The sequence below is a fragment of the Sturnus vulgaris genome, chromosome Z (assembly GCF_052056855.1).
Source record: "Sturnus vulgaris isolate bStuVul1 chromosome Z, bStuVul1.hap1, whole genome shotgun sequence".
Classification (NCBI taxonomy): Eukaryota; Metazoa; Chordata; class Aves; order Passeriformes; family Sturnidae; genus Sturnus; species Sturnus vulgaris.
In genome coordinates, this window is record NC_142283.1 from 28150765 (window position 1) to 28172738 (window position 21974).

A 21974-nucleotide genomic window follows, 5' to 3' on the forward strand; every position below is an offset into this window, starting at 1 on the left:
TTTTTCAGGATGGAGGGTGGGTGTTGGTTTTTTTTCTCTTCTGTAGTATGCTGTATTTTTTCTAGGGATTCAGTTATTAGGAGATTGTGCCACTTGTTAATACTAGTTCCACAGAAAAATTCTGGTAGCCTTTAGGACAATGTCTGGCACATATAAAGAAAAAAGTAGGACTGGCAGAGACCCATTAACCAGCAGCTTCAAAAAATCAGTCGTGTTTATTGCAAGTTGAAACTTATGTGTGACTGAGAGCACAATCAGCAGAGAATCCCAGGAATTTAGGTTTTACTGTCCTCTCCTTTTAGCATTGTAAATCAGCTGTGTAGCAGAGACATAAGGCATTTTAAACTTTGGATCTGATAATACCTTGTTTACGTATTTGCAGCAATACTTGTCTTTTGCTTCACAAATTCAAAAAACCTTCAGGAAGCAAATAGTGATAGCCTTTTTAAGCAACACAAGACCAGACTGCATGTGATACTAATTAGCAAAGTATTTTGAGTAAAGAGTTGCTGACGTTTAAAAAAATACCTGTGTGTTCTTTCTATGTGCTGTCTCTTCAGGAAAGCTTAAATATTCATAAAACAAAGAGAATTCAAGAGTTATTTTTTCTAGAGTCCCAAGTGTATCAGCATTTCACATGGTGTTTTTCAACAATATTTTTAATTTAAAACATATTAACATAAATATTTTTAAGCTATGTTTTATGTATACAGAAGGGTCACAGGAGGTAAAAAGAATTATGTTACTGTGAGGTAGTGTAGCATTTTGTGATTATAAAGATAATATGTTTTAAAAGTTTTTGCCATACAATGAGCAATATAAATTAGAATATTTTTATGTTCGTAAGGACTTCCACAGCCATAATTTTACCAACACAGCTGTTTGACCCAGTGACATCATGTTTTGCATATTTCTGCATTTTAATGAGTTAGTCATTTAAAAGGTTAAAAAGAAACCATTACTCATAAGTAATTAAATTATTTAGCAGAAGTATAAGAAGCTCTTCTGACATGGGAAGGTCACTGTGGGAAGGAAGGAGCATCAATGTACCAAATTGCACCTGTTTGTTGAAGATAGGTACAGACCAGAAGCTTTACTGATAGATTACAATTGTCTGTTTTCTCAGGGAATTACTAAATACAGGCACATGCTAAAAGAGCTGAATTCACTGTCATTGAGATAGAGGATTTCTGGTCACAAAACACTAAATGGGAGTTGCCTTTCAAGATTCTGGTAAACTTCAGTATTACAGAAAACACTATGCGCATGATGTCTTTTTCATTTAGAATACTGAAATACAGACCTACCAAGAGCTTGGCATTTAACCTTTTCCCATGGTAGTTTAATATATATAAATTTCTGGAAATGAAAGGTAAAGTATTAGATCTGGGCATCTTGGGTTGCCTTTCTTCAAGCTAAGTATTCTACAAATCAGAAAAAACCCTGAGCCCATTGAAATATCTGGATTTCAGAAAGAGAAAGTGTTTGCAAAGGCTTTACACTATTATAAAAGGAAAGGAAGATAGGTTTATTGTAGAATAAATTGTTACTTCTTCATGTTCTGTTACACAGAAAATACACACTTAATGCCTGTTTGGGGGTACATTCATCATGAAGTGCTAATGAGAATAATCAAGACATACTGTGACATTTTCAGGGAGGAGGCAAAGCGTATTGAATAACGAATTTGCAGTTGAGAACTTTTACTGTCAGCTAATGGGATATTTGGAAATACTACAGATACATTAAAAAAATCCTGCAATCCAGCTTTGCAGTGTACATATTCAAGCATAACTTTCAGGGGGTAACTGATATTCTCCTTGGTTTCCTTATTGATGGATTGATTAGAACCAATAATTACTTTTTATTCATGTGGGCTTTATTAAAATTGCTTTACTTAACTTTATTTCTGGTTTGTTGCTTTCAAAAAGTTCTATTTTAATATAAATAACATTTTCACTAAAATCTTAGTTCTTCTTTCTTATACCTCTCTGAAGCATTTGAAATTTTTGTTGGAAAAGAGTTTAAAATAGTTTTTTAGGGCAGTAGGGGAGAGGATGAACTTCTAGATTAAGGACTTTAATTACAGAAGGGGTTCCTGTAGGGTATCTGGAGGGCAAACTGGTGGGTTCATTCTTTCGCAGGTTGTATGGACACCCCTAAGGCTGTTTGCATTTAATGAAGAAAAGCAGAATCTGGTTTTACGGCCTGGGCAGTTGTGGAGAGATTATTTGCAGCTCAGTATCCTGCCTGCATGGCTAGGGTAGATTCATTTCCATTCAGTCTCCTGTGATTTCTACAAATAGCCCAAATCTCACATCAGGGAGAAGGGATCTGATTATTTATTAGACAGTGTTTGAAGCAGTAGTTGGACATGAACATAGTTCTTTCAGTTAATTCACAGAATTAAATTAAATAAATAGTTTCTTGTGTCTCACTTGCCATGAGAAATAATTTCCTGCTGCAAATCCTACTGAAACTAGTGCTTGTAAAGACATGGAAGTTCCCTGTAAAGAATACAGTAAACAACTGAGGATGTTAAAAATCTTTCTCATTTATGGATGTTTTTATTCAGTTTTGACCTTGCAAACAAACAGCATAAAACAGGGTTGCAGATCTAACACATAGACATATTTGGGTTGCTAATTATAGAGAGATGTAAAACATAAATTCTTTTCAAAACTTTTCAACAGTAAACTCAAAATATGGGAACAGCTTTTCTGGTAGTTTTTTGTAGCCTTGAACATTGATTTGTTTAGTGTAGCTGCACTAGCACTAAATTAACAAATAGTAAAGTAAGACATAGTCATGGCATGTTTAATAATTTCCAGTGTAAAGATTGTGAAATAAGATAAATACAGTTCTGCTTGTAAATAGATTTGGATGTAATGTAGTGACAAATTAGAAGGCAGTAACAAAAAGGAAATGAAGAGTTTATTGTTTCTATAGCTCCCATATCCATTAAAAGTTAGTTACACAGCAGGTGGCAGTTTGGATAAGTGTAAAGTGAATGTTTTGAAATAAATAGCAGCTGGGTGACCTGGGATGTCAGGGCTCTAGACAAGGGTGTGTGTTTGTCAATATATCCTACATGTTTTACAGACTCCTCAGGGACCAGGAGAAGATACTATTTCACCTTTTCTGTGCCAAAACATTTTAATTATATCTTCTTCCAAGTACAGCGGTTCAGTAACCAAGGAGCTGACATTGATGCATGTGTTGATAAAGCTGCAAACATTCAAAATGAGATTAACAAAGATTTTGAGGAAAGGGTGACAGCTAATTTTGTACAGTATTCTGCATCTAATTCAGGTCAGTGTTATGATTGAATATTTTATAGCTGTTGTGTCATCTAGAAAGACTTTTATGATCCTTTGTGTATTTAAAGATTTGTGTATATGAAAGTACAGTTCTTTATACATCTTTCAAGCAGGTTATAACTTCTTTATTGAACATCTATTAGTTGTAGCTGTAAACAGGAATAAACTTAAGCATTTAGAAGCAATTTTACATATCCATCCACATTAATCACAGTTACAAGTCCCTTTTGTCTAATTCACCTTGAAAGTATTAACTTCAGATGTGAAATGGAGCCAAAACTACCATGCACATTTTGTGGCATTACTTAATATTTGCAAAAAAATTCGATGGAAGTATTTAAATAATCAAACTGTAGTGTGTTTGTATTATGTGTAATCTTTTTAGAACATTTCAGTGTATTTCTGCTCTGTTGTCCTCCTTGTTTGAAGGTATCCCAAATTCTTCCACTCCTTTTTGTTTGTAAAATTTTCTTCTCTTTTTTATCCACTCAGTTCTCCATCTGCTTTCACTTTTGTTTGCTTGGGCCGTCTCTCATCCCAACTTGATAATGAGGAATGCAGTGTGACCCTGACCTCTATCAGCCCATGCATGACCTTCTGACTCACCCACATAACCTTTGACCTTCTCTTTGACAGCTTGATTAATTACCCTGTGTTATGATTTATGAGTAAGTGCTATGTAAAAATAATAGACAACAGGTGGTCCTCTAAAATCTTTTTGTGGTACGTTTTCTTTTCCTGCCTAACCTGATGAGCTGTTTTAAGTTTGGAACTTAGTGGGACAAAGTGTGTTTGGCAGAAGCATGGCATTTTTACACACTTGGACACAGTACTGGAATTCAGACGGCTGAGGTATAAGAGGGATGGAAATATCGCAGTGTTAGCAGGGTGCAGTTGCCAAAATGTACATTGGGTGGAAACAGAAAGCAGAATCAACTGACATTTCAGGCGTTTCAGTCACAGGTCACGTCTTGAGAAAATTGCTCAAATAATGGAGGGGGCATTTTTCAAGCTGAGCTGCATCTCCAACAGCTATGTTTACTTTAACGCTTCACTAGTGACTTCTGATTGGTTGTCATGACCTCATCCTGCTGTTGCACCTACAGTGTCGCAATAGTGACATAGATGTACCCTTCTCGCAGTAAAGACGGGAAATGAACAGAGCATACTTCTTTCAGAAAGATGAATGGACATCACTGTGTCTGTTTTAACCACTGGCAGGTTTAAGAGCAGAGTGCTTTGAATTGTATTTCCCCAAGGAGTTAATTCTGGTTTTGCTGCCAACCATCCAAATAGAAAACTGAACTTGAAAATTTAGGTTGATCAAACACAGGAAAATTATCTCTTTCAGATCCTCGCTCGCAGTCCAAAAAGATAGTTACATAGGTCAAAAGATACCTCTCCAGCTCTGACCTCTCTTGTGACATATGGTGTCTCAATCTGGAGGATTAATATGCAGATCTGAGTGGTTTCAGCTCATTGCTCATGTGCCAGGCAGGTGAGATTTCAAAAGATATGGAATTTACCTCAAATACTTGGAGGTTCTTTTTTTTTTAAGCTTACCCCCTTGAACTTCCAGTAAGAGGCAGAAAGTACTGCTCCATTTCTGGCTCATGTATTACAATGGAAAAGGTCCTTCTACATTGTTCTGTCTTAGTAGTATACGTCGTAGTATATTGTAACTGAGGTTCACAATTCTTTCCAACTCTTGACTTAGTAAACTTAGTGTTTTTCATTCATCATCACAATCCTCAACTTCCAGAAGCAGCAACCTGGAGAATGGTAGGAGTTAGTGTAGATTAAATTTTACTTACCTTGAAACATTACCATGTGAGAGGAAGAGAAGTTAATTGGGTGCTTTAGTCTGAGAGAGAAACTGTAATTTTGTAGATTAGAGGCTGGAAGTTCCATTTGTCAGTGTCTGCCATAATTATAAGGTCTTATCACAAGTACACTGATGGCTGAAGATTGATGGCGATGGGGGGTTAGTGTCCTTAAAGCTTAGGTTTTTCCTGTGAAAAAACTTTTCAGAGAGTGATTTCTCTTTCTGTGCATGCTGGTAAGACAGGAGAAAACTATTACATTGAAAACTATTATTATGTTGAAAACTACTGTTATTACCTAATGTTTGCATACTACCTAATACCACTGGGGTGACAAGATACCCTCCTAGATGATTGGTACTTAAGTCATAGGTCACTGTGTTTTAATAATGATGTAAGCTCATCATGGATGAAATTGGTATTTTTAGTGACATTGATTTGTATAGTATAGATGCACTAGCACCAAATTAACAAATAATTAAGTAATATACATAATAATAAGTAATAGTAATAACACATTTAATACTTTTCCGCATCAGGATTGCCTAAGGTGAAAAAAGATTAAGACAGTCCTGCATGCGAAGAGGTGTTTCTGAACAGGGCTTCAGTTTTAAAGGATGCTTTTTAATGAATGTTATTTTTGTCTATGTTAACAGTTATGCCAAAGACTGTCTCTTGTCTGTTATTAAATTTTGCTGAAGACTTTTTTTAAGGTATTAGTGGTCTTGTGTTCTGAGGTTTGCACTGACTTGCATCTTCTCAAATTCACTGCATTAGAGCTCCACCTTTTTTTTCATTTTCTGATTGCACTAAACTTTAGTAGTGTAGCTGTGCCCACATAAATAACTTTTTTTTAATTAATTGAAGTTAAAAGCCATGTTGTTTACACTGATGTTATTTAGAGCAGAATATTTCTTTTCAATAGAAAATGCTCAGATAAAGGCTGAATGAGAGAGGTTGTAATTGGTTATATTTTACCAGTAATTTTTTTTTCCATATTGATTTTTGTATGTTACTCTCAAATCTTCTTTCTGGTGCCATTGTTTTCTTCTTGAAATTTAGGATGCAGAAGTACGAGGGTGATAACACCATATCATGTAAGCAAAGCAGTCCAAAAAGAGATTACTTTCCAAAGAGAAAGACTTTCCTAGAATAGAGGGGGAAAAAACATTTTAGTTCAGTTATGACTTAATTATTTCAATTCTACTCACAGGAGAGGCCTGCTAACTGGGAGAAATTGTAAAAAAATATAAAGGGAATCATGTTACAGTCCTTAAATATATATATTTAATAAAAGTCTTCTAAGTGATTATAAAACAGTGAATTTAAAAATAGAGTAATATTTCACCTGTTGATATCTACGTGAAAAATTGGCATTGTGTCCTCATAAATGGGACAAATGAGTCATGTAATTTAAAGTTACATAATCAATAACTTAGACAAATTCCACTTCTTTGATGATTTGTGTGACTGTTTTGTGCTCAAGTTGAAGTGCATAGAGTTTCAAATCCCTGTAACACTTCTAGATCTGTAATAAACACATTAATTTTGCATTTCGCATTGTGTAGAAAACGAAACAGATCAATACACAGAATGTCTCTGCTCAAAAGAAGCGGGTCAAGAAGATGAAGAGCCCCAAAACTACCAGCCTGCCGAGTACTGCAAAATCTCTAGCACCAGCAGGCTCAAATGCTCAATTTAGGAATGTTTGTAAGCCACATTCTTCTCTGTGATGAAGTTTGGGCTTTGAAGTTTTGCAAGCTACAAAATTCATGTGCTCATAGTACACAATTGTGCATTAATATGGCCAGACATGGCATGGATAGATTTTGAAATTTGTGTTTCACTTTCTGTTTTCTTTCACCCTTTCCTATTGTTTATTTATGTTTTTGCCTGTTTATTTATATTTATCCCAGTTTAATTCATGGCAGGCAAGGCAGGAGAATCATGTGACAGGAGATCCCTTATGGTGCTGCATCTAACAAGGAGATAATTTTCTCTTTGGCCTGTTGTGACCTTTTTTGACTATATAACTTATGCCAGAGATAGTGTCCTGAATGCCTCTATTTCGCCCTGTTTAGCAGAGTGCAACTGTGCCCTTTAACTTGGTTTTTGGTGGGAGGAGGAGCCACAGCAGACATTGGAGAAGGGCACAAGGATAAGGGGTAGGAACTCCCTTTAGACGTGATTTTGATAACTAGTCGAGTGTGTCCAGCTGTAGAAAATCACTGAGTGACAATCTGTCTACCTGACAGTAGCCACAATGAGCTACAAGGTTTGTGAATGGCTCTACAGATTAGAATAAAGCAAGCCCAAATAAAGTATCTTTTGTTGGCGTAGACTTGGTTTGCTCTGGGCAGCTAGGTGACCTCTTTTGATCCTCATGCCTGGACCGAGTGAAAATGGAGCACCAAGTGAAAAGCTGGAATAAAGCTGTTCCATTAGTTAATTAATATAGATGTTTCCAAAAAGTAAGTCTTTATTAAAATCTGCTTCTAAAGGATAGCTTGATTTTGCCTGGGATCCCAGGTTATCTTTAGGGACACATTGTTAAATGCACATGCTTCTCTTTTTTTCCTTCATTTACAATTATATCTTCCACAAATACTGCAATTTTTTGTGATTTGCTATCATTTAAGAAGAATAAAATTTGATTGGCTGATTTATTCAAGATTTATTTCTCTTTCATAAATTCATATTTTTTCAACCAGCTTATTTCCTGAGGCACAAAATTTATCTTATATGCTCAAAAGCATCCTGCAAGTCACAAATTTGCTCTGAATTTGTTGAATATGCAGTATAATCCTGATGAACTTTTACACCAGTTTTAAAGGTGCACTAAAAAGTCAGATTCACCATAAAGAGTTGACTTGTAAGCTACACCACTGAATCAGTTTGGGTATTGATTCATTGTTACTGCTGCTATTTGCCTCTCCATGGTATGCTTATTATCAGCTAGACAAAAGGTTTTACTATTTTAAAATGTGGTGAATGATATTCACATGCTTTCCTTAATGTGTCTATATTTATATATAAAATCTCTCAATCTTTTTTATTTTAAAGGTTTTTACTGACTGGGCATAAAGCTTTTTATTCATTATTACATAGAGTTCTTAAAGCAACATTTTGCTTTCAGTTCCCGTATTGTTTTCTGAAAAAGTCATATAAGTGCTTATGAATAAAACAACATATTAAATTATTTTAAAGGTAAAACAGGCAACTTTTCTGACACTGAGGGATGTGTATGAGTATAAGTACATGCACAGATTCATATTCACACATCAATATCCCTTTAATGACAGAATATGTTTAAAAACCCTTCTATAAGCGATGTTGTACAAAGTTGCTGAAATAAATAAAAAGTTCTAAAGAGCATTAAAGTAAATGCAAAGCATTTTCAAGCATTAAATATCCCTTTTCACATTTCTTCTTATTTCTTTGTGTGTGTGTGTGTGACTCTCTTCTGAAATAGGAAGGCTATGGAGTAATAGTTCTGAATCCCAATGAGAACTATATTGAAGTTGAGAAGACAAAAGCCCAAATACAGCTGTCTTCTGATATCTCCGATGAACCTGCAGAAAAGAGAGAAAGAAAAGATAAAATCCAGAAGGAAACAAAGAAGAGACGTGACTTCTATGAAAAGTACCGAAATCCACAAAAAGAAAAAGAAACTATGCAGATCTATATTAGAGTAAGTTTCTTTTGGTTTTGTTTGCCCTTCTTTATTGATTCATACATAGGTTTACTGCCTGTATTGGCTAATAAACAACAAGCTTTGTTAAAAACAAGTACATTACTGAGATGACATTCAAGTCATACAGAGTTCCTGGCTCTTTATTCTGTTGGTATTTTTGGTCATTTATTTGGTCAGTTATTCATCATAAAGTTTTGGAAGTGTTACAGAAAAATTCTTTCTAATTTCAAAGGGAAATTTCAGATAAACCTCAGAGGAACTCACTGATGTTATCAAGAAAGAAATAATTTAAGAAAGACTTTCTAAAAAACATTTTATAAACAGAGGTGTTCATAAGAAAGACTTTTTATTGAAGCTTAGGCAGCATACTAGCTTCACATGTCATGTATGCATTCATTGTATTATATTGGGGAAGCAGTAGTTACAGCCTGATAGTTTTTTATCACCTGCCAAATTAATAATGTATCATGGAAAATACCAGTGTTCATCTTGTGTAGTAGCAAATTTACCCTGTATTGTTTTTATATAAGCAGCCATCCATTGTGTTTAAGCTAAACTTTTGAAGGCAGACAAAGGAGGAAACTTGCTAATATATAAATAAATATTCAAGCTAGAATAATTTAAGACTGGTATGATGAAGAAACTCTGTCCCTTGCCCTTCTCTGACTCAGTGAACCTTTGCATTTGGTAATGCTACCAGCATGGGATCATTATAACAGTGCTACCCGAGGATTTCTAATTCTGCAGGGGGCACAAACAATATTATTTGTGCATTGACAAACTCTGCTTCATATACAGACTGTGCATTATACATTCCAGACTGAGTCATACAGTTTCCAAAACCCTTATTATGAAAGTTTCATTCAACAGTAACACATCAGAAACTCCACAGTGAAGGTAAAACAATAAAAATGTATGCCATTCTGGTGAGAAACAGAGAAAAATCCAGCATATTAGAATTGTCTTAAATTTTAGTATGCCCCTGTTAATTTTTTTTTTTTTTTAGCATAACATTTTTTTGTATAAGAAATAAAACTGTGCCAGCTAGTTAAAAGGGTTAATAACTTGGATACAAATTTGCCACTAATACCATAAATATTTACTGTCTTTTGAAAAATACCTAAGTATGGGAAACAAAGGTATGCATATATATATTCAGAGTCACCAACAAGGCTCTGTGTTTCCTGTTTGCAGATTTTTTATAAGGTTCTAGTCTGCCCACTAGCCAAACCCTCCTTCTTAAGAGGGGCAACCAGTCTTAACTTAAGGTCCATAAGAATCCAGTGGACAGTGCTGCTGTATTGTCTGAAAAGAAGTCTAGTCAGCAGGCAGGTTCAGTGTTCTTTTGTTGAAAGTGAACCTTTTTTTCATAACCCTTTTAGCAATTCTACCTTCTCATGACTCTTGCCTGATGAGGCGTGAAATTTGGTTTCAGGAGGCTTGACCCCCCGAAATACAAAATATATTGTTCCATCCTGTTTTCCTTTCTGCACAGCTCTATGCCTTAAATATGACTGTTGATGTTTGCTTTATTTGATTTTCTTCAAATCAAGGAAAGAAGTAGTGTATGTTTTAGTGAAAGTGTGGTTGGTGGTCTCCTTTCCCAGGCCAATTAATTGAAAGTGGGTTTTCTGATGAGCTTTGTGTTGTATTCTGAAATCATTATTTTGGGGATTTTTTTCTGAGTAGACTCCAGTACAGATAGTTTTCTGAAACAAAAAGAAAAACATACCTACTTTAGTGTATTGTGGGACAAATCAATGCAATTTCCTTGCTTACCAGTTTCTGAAACGAAACTGGACCATCAGTAGGGTTCCATTTACTCTGTTGGTCAGAACTGCTATGTGTGTAGGTGGTTGCAAGAGGTGCAAACTCTTGCAATGCCATATTTGCAATTTTCTTGCCTCCCATGCTTGAGTCCATAGGGTTGCTCTCTGCCTGCATGCAGGGACTTGCCTCCATGGGCTGTTGTGGTTATAGTGTTGGTGCTGATTTGGGGTGATTTCAAAGGGCAATTCAGATACAATCTTACTGTATAGTATAGCATACATTTGGCTCACTAGGCTCATAAAATAAAACATGCTGTCACTCAACAGAGATATTTAAGGATGGTATATGATTTGTGATGATGTCATCAAAGAGTTTTAAAAAACCAGAGCAGGACTTATGTCAACTTTGCCAAGTAGGAAAAAGTATGGATAGACCAGACGAAAAATTTCCTCACAAGAAGGCTTTAACTTCATCTGACATTGAAGGAAAAATTTAGTTGTGTCAAATATGCTGGAAAAATTGTTTCAGGCTGTTAAGCAGCAGGAATAAATATCCTCAGTTATGTTCTCATAGAGTCGTTGAGATCTGTTGTGATCTAATGAGGAAATGACATTTGAACAAATTAAAGCTGTCTGGTTGATGCTCTCACTTGAGCAGCTAGATTTTCCAAGAACTGGAGAATTAGAACTCTTCCTCGGTAATTATGTTTAAGTATTTTCTTTATTTTCATAGTAAAAAAAAAAATAGCTGGGGTATTCAAGAATATGTAAAAACTGAGTCTTGAAATACAAAATATCAAACTGCTCTGTATTTTTGTACAAAATGAGTATAAATAAAAACGACTATGGCAGTATGTAATGCATTAAGCATAGTGCTCTTGAAAGATCAAAGTACTTACTGTTTCCTGCTGGAAGTTTCCTTAACTATGAAATAATGTACTTTCTGGCATACATTATGGCTTGTTAAAGGAACTGATTTGGTCTGGGTAATAAACATCATGTCAAACATTATGGCAGGAAAACCTGCTTAATATGTTTTGTAATAAGACAGATTTTTTTGTTCTTGAAAACATCTGCCAACTGAATTCACAAGTGAAGACAGAAAATGTCATCAATTCTGTAACATTCTTGTAAATTTTATTTCACTTTTAGCAATGCAAACCAGGAAAAAAAACCTTTTTGATAATCAGCATTGACTATAATACTTTTACGGAATGATTAAACACAAGCATTTTACTTTTATATAATGTGCTAATGAATGCATATGAATTTTAATACTCTTACTGTTCAGATTTTAACAAGCATATTGACAGATCATTTTAAAAGCATCTGGTTTTTAATATGTTGAATAGAAGATGGAGTAAAATAGCTAAATATGTACGTACATCCTTTTAAAAAACATATTTCTATCCTTAGTTATAAATATTACCATTTTTTCTTAGGCCACCAGAGGCTGCTCTGTACATATGGGCTAATGCTTTCGCCCCAGAAATGTACCACCCTAGCTAGCCTTCAATTGTTACTGAAGTAAACTGAGAATTTGTTGCTCTCTAATCGTTTTCTATGGAAACAGATCATACATGCTTAAATGTGGCATGATCATTCCTTCCATTATCAGCCATCTCCCATTCCCAACAGATTTTCACATTGACAGTGTCTTTTCTATGTTAGAAGATACTTAAAAATGTAAATTAGTATTTTCCCCCTTCTAAACTGCATTCACCATTTAAACAATATTCTGAGTAGATTCTGAAATGTTATGAAAGAAAAAGTACAAATTGCATAATTTTATATTAAGCAATAATGTTGTTGCCCCAACAGTTAAAGGATATCAAAGAGACAACCAAGGAAGAAGTAGGAAGAATTACTTTTATCAGACCAACTAATGGGGTCAGGTTTTGTGGACAAAAAGGATAAGCCTTTCCAAAGCTTGTATGCTAGGGATTTTGTCCTTTTTTTCCCCACTGAGTTTATCGGCTTGAATAATTCTTACTAAAAATCTTATTTTTGCTATAACACAATCTATAACAGTGCCGTTTCCATTAACAGCATATTAATGAAATTAATTATGGTTGTAACATACTTTACATAAATAATTTTTCCTATCTTCTGTGAGAGATTAAGTTGGAAAAGATCATATGCAACCAGTTAATGTTTTACTAAAAATGGATACATCTGGATAATTTGTCAGTATTAAGGAAAAAGCGTTAAAAGTCAGTTGTTTTAATACACAGTTAAGTAAGCAATGACTGTTGGCAGACAGGAAATCCTGGCAAGCATGCAAGCACGGTTGTGCCATTTCTGCTCATTGTTCGGTAGGGCTGACATGAAGGTCACGGCAGAGTGTCTGCCTGTGTGGGATGTCCTTTCAGAGCTGTGGATTTCTTTCACACTGAAGATTGAGCCGTTTCCTGACATAGCTGCAGTCCCACCAGCTGCCAGTTTCACCCTATGGCCATCTCTGGGCCGATGACCTACCCTCTGACTTGGCAAGGTGCACACCTGCTCTTGTCCAAGACCTGTGTGACTACATTAGCCTGCTGCTGAGACAAAACTAATAAGCCCTTTATTCCACCAGAGAAGACAAAATGACAAGCTCTAGGCAAACAGCTCTTGAGAGGTAAAGGACATACATGTTCAGCACAGAGAATGTCTGTGGCAAACATGGGCATCGGGATTTCAGCCTCTAGAGTCTCATGCTGCATGTTTTGTTTCCCTTTTACAACAAACAATGCCTTCTTTGTTTCTCCTTTTACAACTGCCAGCTTTACTTTATATATACATCTGAAATATCACATGGTTTTACTCTGCCCACTTTTAAAGCCTGTTACTTCCTTATGTTCTTGAGAAATCTCCTTCACTTGTAAGCAACAGTAAAATCATGCTGATAGTAAAAAGCTCATGAGAACTGCCTAGAAGCCACCATGACATTGTTGTTCTTGCCCCATGTACTACTGGGCACTAGGCATTCAGAGTCGAGAAGATGCTGCAGTTCAAGTGCAGAACATGAGCATGTAGCGACATTCTGAGTGCTCTAGGAATGCCTCTCCAGGAGAGATCTGGTCTTGCAGAACCTGTGCACCAGAGACATGCACCACCCTGGGCCAGCAGCTGGAAGCCAAACATGTACCATGACACTTAGCACCTGCAGTTAGGCTACTACATCATTCCTAAAAGGTCAGATAAGCTTTAAGTTCTTATAGTAGTTTCTGTGAATCAGGAAGAATATATATATATATATATGTATGTCATGTTTAATTCCATAGATACTACAGTCAACAGGCATCTTACATTAAATAGCTAACTATGGAGAATTTAAACTAGTATTCAATAATTTACACATAGGGTATTTAGCATGAGCAGCTAACTTAGATGTTTTTAAAAATCCTGAGATTACAAAGAATTCTTATAGTACAGTTAGCATCTACTAATCCTGGAAAGTTTTGTCTTCTTTTTCTTAAGCGACTGAGAAATCAGAGACACAGATAATCACTGAGGGGAAATTCTGTATCTCTTCAAGAACACCGTTGGCTCTTCTCTCTGTTATACCCCCTCTTTGTTCTGTGTTTCACAAGTATGGTTTAATCAAAGAAAAGCAATAAATCGGTACCATCTAGCTTTGGTGTCTTTCACACATTCATTACATGATGCTGATAAAGTGTCCATTGTTAGATCCAGCTCCTAAAATGTGAGGCAAGCCATGTAAGTTTCTAAAAGAAAGAACCAGGTTGCATCTCTCCTCCCACCATGAACTGTATGGTGCTCCCATGGTGCTAAAGAAGATTTTCGCTCACAAGTCAGAAGAGTCCTCCTTCCTTTCAGATGGCATTCAGGCTTATAAATGTGGTCGGTTTTTGGGGTAATAGTGAAAAAAACCGTCTCAGTAGAATGCAGATGTACTTGTTGATGTCAAAAGTGAATAAAATCATTCACACATCTTGAACTCTGATATTGCCTGGTTTTGATTGTATCGTGACTGCAGTGAAGGACTGCAAAGACCTTCTTGGTCTTTTGGGCCACTACAGATTGCATTTGCCAGGATCCTTTATCATTTGTCTATCAGAAAAAAAGGATTTTAGCTGATATCCAAAAGCAAGGATAATATTCTCTAACTTCCTGCACGCAGTTGCATGTTTTGCTACTAGATTTCACTGTGTTTAGGAAAATTGGCAGAAAGAATTTAGCAGGGGCTCGAGTAGCAACATACACCTTTTTGCAGAACTTGAGAGTTCTTTACATGTTCTTTTCTTGGGGACCAGTCAGCCATAAGACACTTGATATTGTGAGAGATATTGTGAGATACATATTTGTAGCTATCTTAAGCTGAATAGCATTATTGCAAAATAACCTTTTTCTGTCAAGACATACCACCACACTGAACCCCTCTAGAAATATTTATGCATTTTGGAGAGGAGGATAGGAGGGCTGTAGTGCAGTGCATGGAGATCAGAAAATCATTTGTGGAGTCTAGGAACTGAATGTCAGCAGACTGGGAACTGGGTTACAGGATGCATTGTAAGTTCAAGGATGTTTTCACCTCATCTATAGAAAACAAAGTGTAAATTCAGGAAAAAATATGAAGGGGGAAAAAAATCTAGCTTTTGGGATTAAGATAAATCTGGTGGTTCCTGTGTAGGCTGCTTGGCTGCCTGCAGCAGTGACAGCTGCCAAAGGGGAGGAAACAGAGGAGTGGAACAATGTGGGAAAAGCTGCCCAGGAAAAAATGTTGGCTCTCGTCTGCAATTCATAGGTGATCGAAATTTGAAAAATTAAGTATTATGGCAATTAATTAATTTAATTCTAAAATTCTTACAAGTTAAGGATTTTACTAACCAAAATCCTTACTTTTTATGAATTTATATACTGTGTGATGTTATTTTGAATTATTTGCATCTTGAAGAACAAGGTTGATCTTTTTAATCAGCTTGTTGCCATCACTCTGCAAAGAAATATGCCTCATTGTGAGTTTTTAGAAGAACAGTCCTTGGGTTCTTGCTTTGTCTTAGTCAACGCCGTATCAGATCAGCACTCTCCAAGATATGGTTTTACGAACTTCAGAGCTGTTAATTTCATTTCCATAGTGTCCAGGAAGAAGTCATTCCTAATCTGTTCTATAATTATCTCCAGCCATTAACTCATCTAAATTTTGAGAAATCTTCCCATTCCTCTCTCAACTGAATCCTTGTTTTATCTCTATCTCCCCAAATAAAAATGTATTCTAAACTGATCAAAAATGCTTTTGTCTTTTGTGGTCAGTGGCATTGGTAGCAGGTTTTCTCCCCTGAATGGACTGCATGCTGTTCAGACACATTGTTCTACACTTTTGTTGTTTCACAGTTGATTCTCATTCTCTTTCTCTGTCTTTTTTGATCGGTAGTTGGCAAGAATGAATTTGTCGATACCCAGTGAGATGTATTTTGTATATTTTCAAGAAAAACTTGAATTTTTGTTTTCCCAATAGAGGACACTGCTTGGAGAGAAACTAAGTAAGATTGACATGCATTTAGAATTACCAGGAGTTGTGTGTGTTGAGGAGAGCGAAGATTTTCTGGGCTCATAAGCAGCAGTTTGAGATCTTGTCTGATACTTCTAGCAAAAACATGGAGTGAGAAAAGTATCATGCAAGTACATGTGCAAGTGTTTGCACACAGGCACTACCTACACCAAAGAATATGAAACTTAAGTTCTTGCATGTTTGGCATCCTGTAAACTGCGTAAGATGGCCTCTGACTTAATACAGGCTATGACGGACATAGGATACATGAAACTGGAAAGCTTTGTTTTTTGGAAAAGCAAAGATTTAATCAGTGTATCGAGCCATATAATACAGCAAGGAATTTAAAATGTATTTAATTCAGGCAATACATCTAGTACTTCGTGAGCATCTGCAGTGTGTTCCTTTGGACGGGCATTTCCGTGCAGGATGTTTCTTCATTCCTATCTCCTGTCTTTTCCACCTGCTGTGTAACTGAATAATCTGATTTCATGGATCTTGCCAGTTCAGCCTATGTCCTATAAAAGTGGGCAATTACCACTTAACTGTGTCACAACCTCTCTGTTCTTAACCTGGGAAAAGGAAAGCTTTAACTGCATGTAGATATTAAGATGACAGATATTTATTTCTTTGGGATCTGGTTTGCTGAGGAATTCTTTTGAAGTTATCAAATAAAGTAGTGAAGAAATTTAGCAAAGCTTAGGCTGCCTAAGTAATTTTGAAAGATTTCTAGGTGTGGCCTTAGGCTTTGATGCATCACTGCCCTCACAGATTCCACTTTGTAGGACACCTCCCTACTTCTCTAGCTACTCCGCTTTTCATGTTCGAAAAATGAATAAACACATTTGATGTCAGGATTGTGTTATTTATTGTGTGTCCCTTGCACTGGTTGCCAAAAAAGGTAGGCTTAGGTTTAATGACTGTTGATTATCTTTAAATTCATTACCAGTGAAGACTGTGTGTGAAGTTCTCCTCAGTGAGTTATATCAAGTTTTCAGATGCTGCATGCTGCTCTGTCTGCATGCAGGCTCTGACTGCATTGCCTTGAGTGAGCATATGAGTTGTGACTGTGATACATCTTAAAATAACAGCATTTGATTTGATTTAAGAACACTTGTCTTAAATACCTTTCTTTTGCTGTTTGCTGTTATTGTTCATTACGTTATTTTACCATTTCCTTTCCATTTCTATTTTGAGCTACTCTAGCTGATTTATAAAGTTTGGCTGATGCATAAATTATTTTTTTTTTCTAATTGCCGCCAAACAGTGTCATCACTAGAGCAGAAGTTGAGATACTGTTGTTATTCTGTTATGGTGGTGGTAAATAGCCATGACATAATTTTCTAAGAACACCATGAATATAGCTGTCTCTATCCAAAAAGAAAGTGACCAGACTAAGTTCAGCTTTGTTAGACTAACAAAGACAGATGGCAAAAGATGACCACTGCCTCTCTTGTACTGTGAGTCCACAAAGCGTACAAAAGTTGGAAAGATAGTGTTATGGCACAGAAGTAACATAAATTATTTCATGTCCAAAGTGCTGTAGTCATCTTCGGGATTTCTCTGGAGTATGTCCAAAGTCACTCTCCCTCCAATGCCTTTGAATCAAGTTTTGGGGAGCTTTCACAATGTACATTTTTACACTTTTGTGACACTAGAACTGTGGAGCTCCCACTTTCTTCCTTTTGTTGGAAAGTATGAGGTATGGCAGTTGAGACCAGTCCTGGCTGAAAGAGCTTTGAGCATAGTTTTGGATTAGGTGACCCTCAGAGGTTCTCTCTAACTGATGTCGTTCAGTGATTTGACATTACAAAGTTTCACCTCGGCTCTCGAAGAAGTATTTGTTCTGTGAATCAACTTTGTGGACACAGTGAAGAGAGGCAAATTTCACTGTCTCAGAATATTTAGTACTACTGAGATTGGCCATCCACAATAGGAGGAGTAGGTGATTCAGACCAAGAAGCTTACCGAGCTATCACTATAGTTAAAACAATGTGGTCTTGCACAAGTACTGCTACAGAAATGTGTCTTAAAAGATATAAACAACCACAGACAGGCACTGATATTTCTTGGCATTTTTAAGACTTGGATGTTGAGCACATATTCATGATTTCTTTAGAGATCAAGAATTTCCCCAAGACAGATCATTATCTTGAAATTGCTGAAGGACATTCAACCAGAACAGCAGTAGGAGTTTTTTCACAGATGTCAAGATGTTATTAGGATGACCGTTCTGGAATAATGAGGAGGATACAAGTACTGCCCACATCCTTCCTACTTCCTCTCCTTTGTTATATCTTTATCAAGATTTTGTCTAAATTGCTAATTTGAGTCCACAAGATTTCATTTTAAACTATAATGCAGTTCTTGAGTTTCAGAAAGAGTGAAAACACACTGTGACATTTAAATTGATCATTTGCAAAGTGTGTGTTCAGAAGTGGATAGACATGACAGAATTTAAAAGGCTGTACTTTATCAAAGCATTAGTGAAGAGTGGTTTAATTAAGCCTGTACACAACTACTTCTTTGAAGATTTTATCTAGACTGCTATTTTCATGGTGAGACCCAAAGCTTAGCATCAGGCCCAGTGCATTACCCCACAGGTTGCCTTGAAGCCCCTGACAGAAACCCTGCTTCTCTTCATCTCTTACACCTGTGCCCATGTTCATGAAGAGTTACAAATTACTTAAGAAAATTCTGTCCAGCTTTGCATGAATGCTTCCACCTCCAAACAAGTCCATGTTGCTTGGATATTTGGTCATTCTACTAGGATACACTGAACGTGATCACAATATGGAGGATTTCCAAGATGCTTGGTACCTGGCAACTGTGAGTTCTTACTCACTCACTTACTTCATTTTCATTTATATTACTTAGCAAGATTTAAGGTTTAGAATATGTTAGTATAGAAAATATTTGCTCTAATAGAGTTAACAACAAAAATGGAAAAATATGTTAAACATAGATTGTTAAACAGTGCTCTGCTGCTTATTATAAGAGCTGTCAGAGTTCTTCCAGAGTCTCAGTTAGCCTGAAGATCTGGCTAATCAGCTCCTAAAGGGCAACCAGGACTAGAGACACGTTGAGCAGAGACTTCTTGGGGTTACAGTTTTTCTGCTGACAGCATTAAGGATAGATTCTGCAGTTGCCCAGATCCATTCTTAGGCGCAGTCTTTTTCTTCTCCAGTGTAGGATGGAGTCTGTCTTGCTTCTCTTTTCCTGCTTATCCAGTGAACTTTTGTTAGGATTGTTGTCTGTTTTCATCCTGATGTAATGCTTTTTAGCAGACTCAAACCTGAGATGATAAATGTCAGAGGACTAATCTGTGAGATGGATATGTGCATCAGCATACAGAGGAGTTCAAAAAAAGGAACTAAAAGAACAGAATTTTTTTTCATTGAATCTCAGTAAGATCCATGTTTCCAAAACTAATGGTTTGAATGGGGGAAGGCTGCCATTCAATCCACTTAATCTTAAAATACATCAAACAAATGGTGTTTTCTAATAGTGGATTTACACAGCATCAAGGACCATTTATAACAGTAACAAAAGTGGCATCCATGTGATTTTTTGAGGGTTTATTTTTCTTATCCCACACAGAAGCATAGATATATATTACATTTTATATAAGATACGTATTCTCAGGATCTTCAGTTATCTCTGGAATTTCTGTTCTGTTGTTATTCAGTCTGTAATCTCAGTAAGACCACCAATGTTTGGCCTATGCTGCCTGAGTTACAAGATTGCTCCCAATTTTCCAGTTAGGTCAACCAAAAAAATTAAGATATGATAGAGGGTTAGTGGAAAAAATTCATATCAAAACAACTGTTCACTTTGTCATTACGACAACCTGCTGTAACAAATGTGCTTCTGTTTTAATTTATGACAATTAATTGCTAAAAGTAATTTAATCTGACAGTGGCAAGGTGTTGAAAGACTCCTGAAGATGTCATAAAAGTGACCTTTCTGCCCATGTGCAACCAAAAGCCATTTTTAACAAGGAGGCTCAAAAACAGTACAACTTCTTTTGTACTTTGTTAATTAGTTATTGATTTGAAACAATGCTCTGCCAAATATTGTCAGATTAGCTAGACGCCAGGAAGGTCACAGTGTGACAGTCTAGTCCTGATAATCTTATGGTATATAAGAATTCTTTTTTACTTTGAACCTTTTGTTCTGATATCCCGAGAATTACATTTCCTGGCTTTAGCATCTGTGCTAATTTAAAATACAGCCAAGCTGTCTGTTATGTAATTGGATGTTTTGAGTCGTTAAAAAAAATTGCAATGTGTTAGAAGAAAATTGCTGTTGATCTAATATCTAATGATCTTCAATGACAGCGATGCACCACTGCTGCAATGCGAATGGCCTTGCTAATCTGTGTGGAAAAGAGCCTATTTTAATGAAATAATCAACACGAAGGAGTCATAGAGTTCAAGACAGAGGTATGACAGGCAAGTTCTGAGGTTGTGTAGCAACTCATTAGGATGAAAGATCACTTCCTACAGTACATTATTGTGAAAGAAAAATAACAGAGGTGCATCTGCACAGGGAAATGGGGAAGCAGAATTCAAGGTTAAATAGCTAAACATTCAGCTTATCAGCTTATTGAAATCAGAACCAACAGAAAATTCAAATCTGAATTTCAGATTGTGTTTGTCTTTAGATAATTGCTTTATAAGCTAATGACAGTTACTTCAAATACAATTAACAATAGTCCTCTACATATTAATGCATTTCAGCAAATCTTTAACTATGCCTTAAGTAAGTAATACATCCATTTATTTAAAGCAGTGAGCACTTTACAATCTTTATTAAGAGAAATCTGATAGATTTGAGCCTTTTAAATCTTTCTTCCACTAAAATAACTGTTCTTGAGTGTAATAAATACAGATGGAGAAGTGAAGAACAGTACGGAGCAAAGCCATTCTATTTCGTTTAATTCACGCAAAAGATATAAACTCTGTAACAGAGATTGTACAGCTGAGGTTTGTTCTGAAACCATAGCTGTTAATGAAAATTCTAAGTTGTTATCGTACTTAAATGTGTTGAAGTTTGTGTAGATTCGTTGTTTCCTGTGGTGGAGAAAGCTGCATTTTCATTGGCAAAAATGGTATTTTTCTTGGAATAGTATGGTTATAAAAAAAAGTCTGTTTCTCATTACAACATATAAAGATTGAAAGAACAGGAGAATAAAATAGGCTGTTAAGTACTATAGGAAGTGGAAAAATAACACTTCTGCATGACTTCCATTAAGAGTTTTTGAATGTTTCAGATACTTTCATTTCCAAAGGAATTGCTTTTAGTGCTGAGAAAAATGCATGTAATCATTTGAATGACTGGTGTGATCTCTCTGTGTCTTGTCAAGATAGTTCTTTTTATAAAAGTATTGTATTCATTTTTATTTACTTGCCCTCACAATTATTCTGTTAATTGCAAGAAACGTGGCTACTGAGGAGGATGTCTGTGAAGTACAATCTGATTGTTTAAGAAATACTCTTTTATTCCATAATTTGATCATACAAAAGGCAATGTTTGATGGGGTTTGTTATGTTAGAGGCAGAAATACGTTGTGGGCAGAATCTTGATCCCTGAAATTGAGTAGTTTGGAAAGAAAAAGGTACAGGAAGGCTTAAAAAATGTAAAATACAGGTATCTGTAACAGTACTGAAATGCAGCTGCCCCAGTCTTTGAGTATTTTTACTAATTGGAATATCTTCAGCCAAGCTGCTGTAGTTGTTACTTAAATTAGAATGTGTTAAGTCCACCTGCAAGAGATTGCCAGATAATGCTTAGATCATCATGGCATGGGGATTTTCTTGTGAACTGCACAGGTATTTGTCCATAGCCATGGTATGACTGTGCAGATAGGAT

At 36.0% G+C, this 21974-nt stretch overlaps 1 protein-coding gene across 6 annotated transcripts in view; it reads left to right on the forward strand.

The window, feature by feature from the left end:
* Positions 1-21974, forward strand: part of ARB2A (ARB2 cotranscriptional regulator A) — a 267766-nt gene that overhangs the window by 125734 nt on the left and 120058 nt on the right. For all 6 annotated transcript variants that reach the window (XM_088156755.1, XM_014883550.2, XM_088156756.1 and 3 more), the window contains one exon: positions 8616-8834. In XM_088156755.1, the coding sequence (XP_088012881.1) occupies positions 8616-8834 (219 nt within the window). The remainder of the gene's footprint in view (positions 1-8615; positions 8835-21974) is intronic.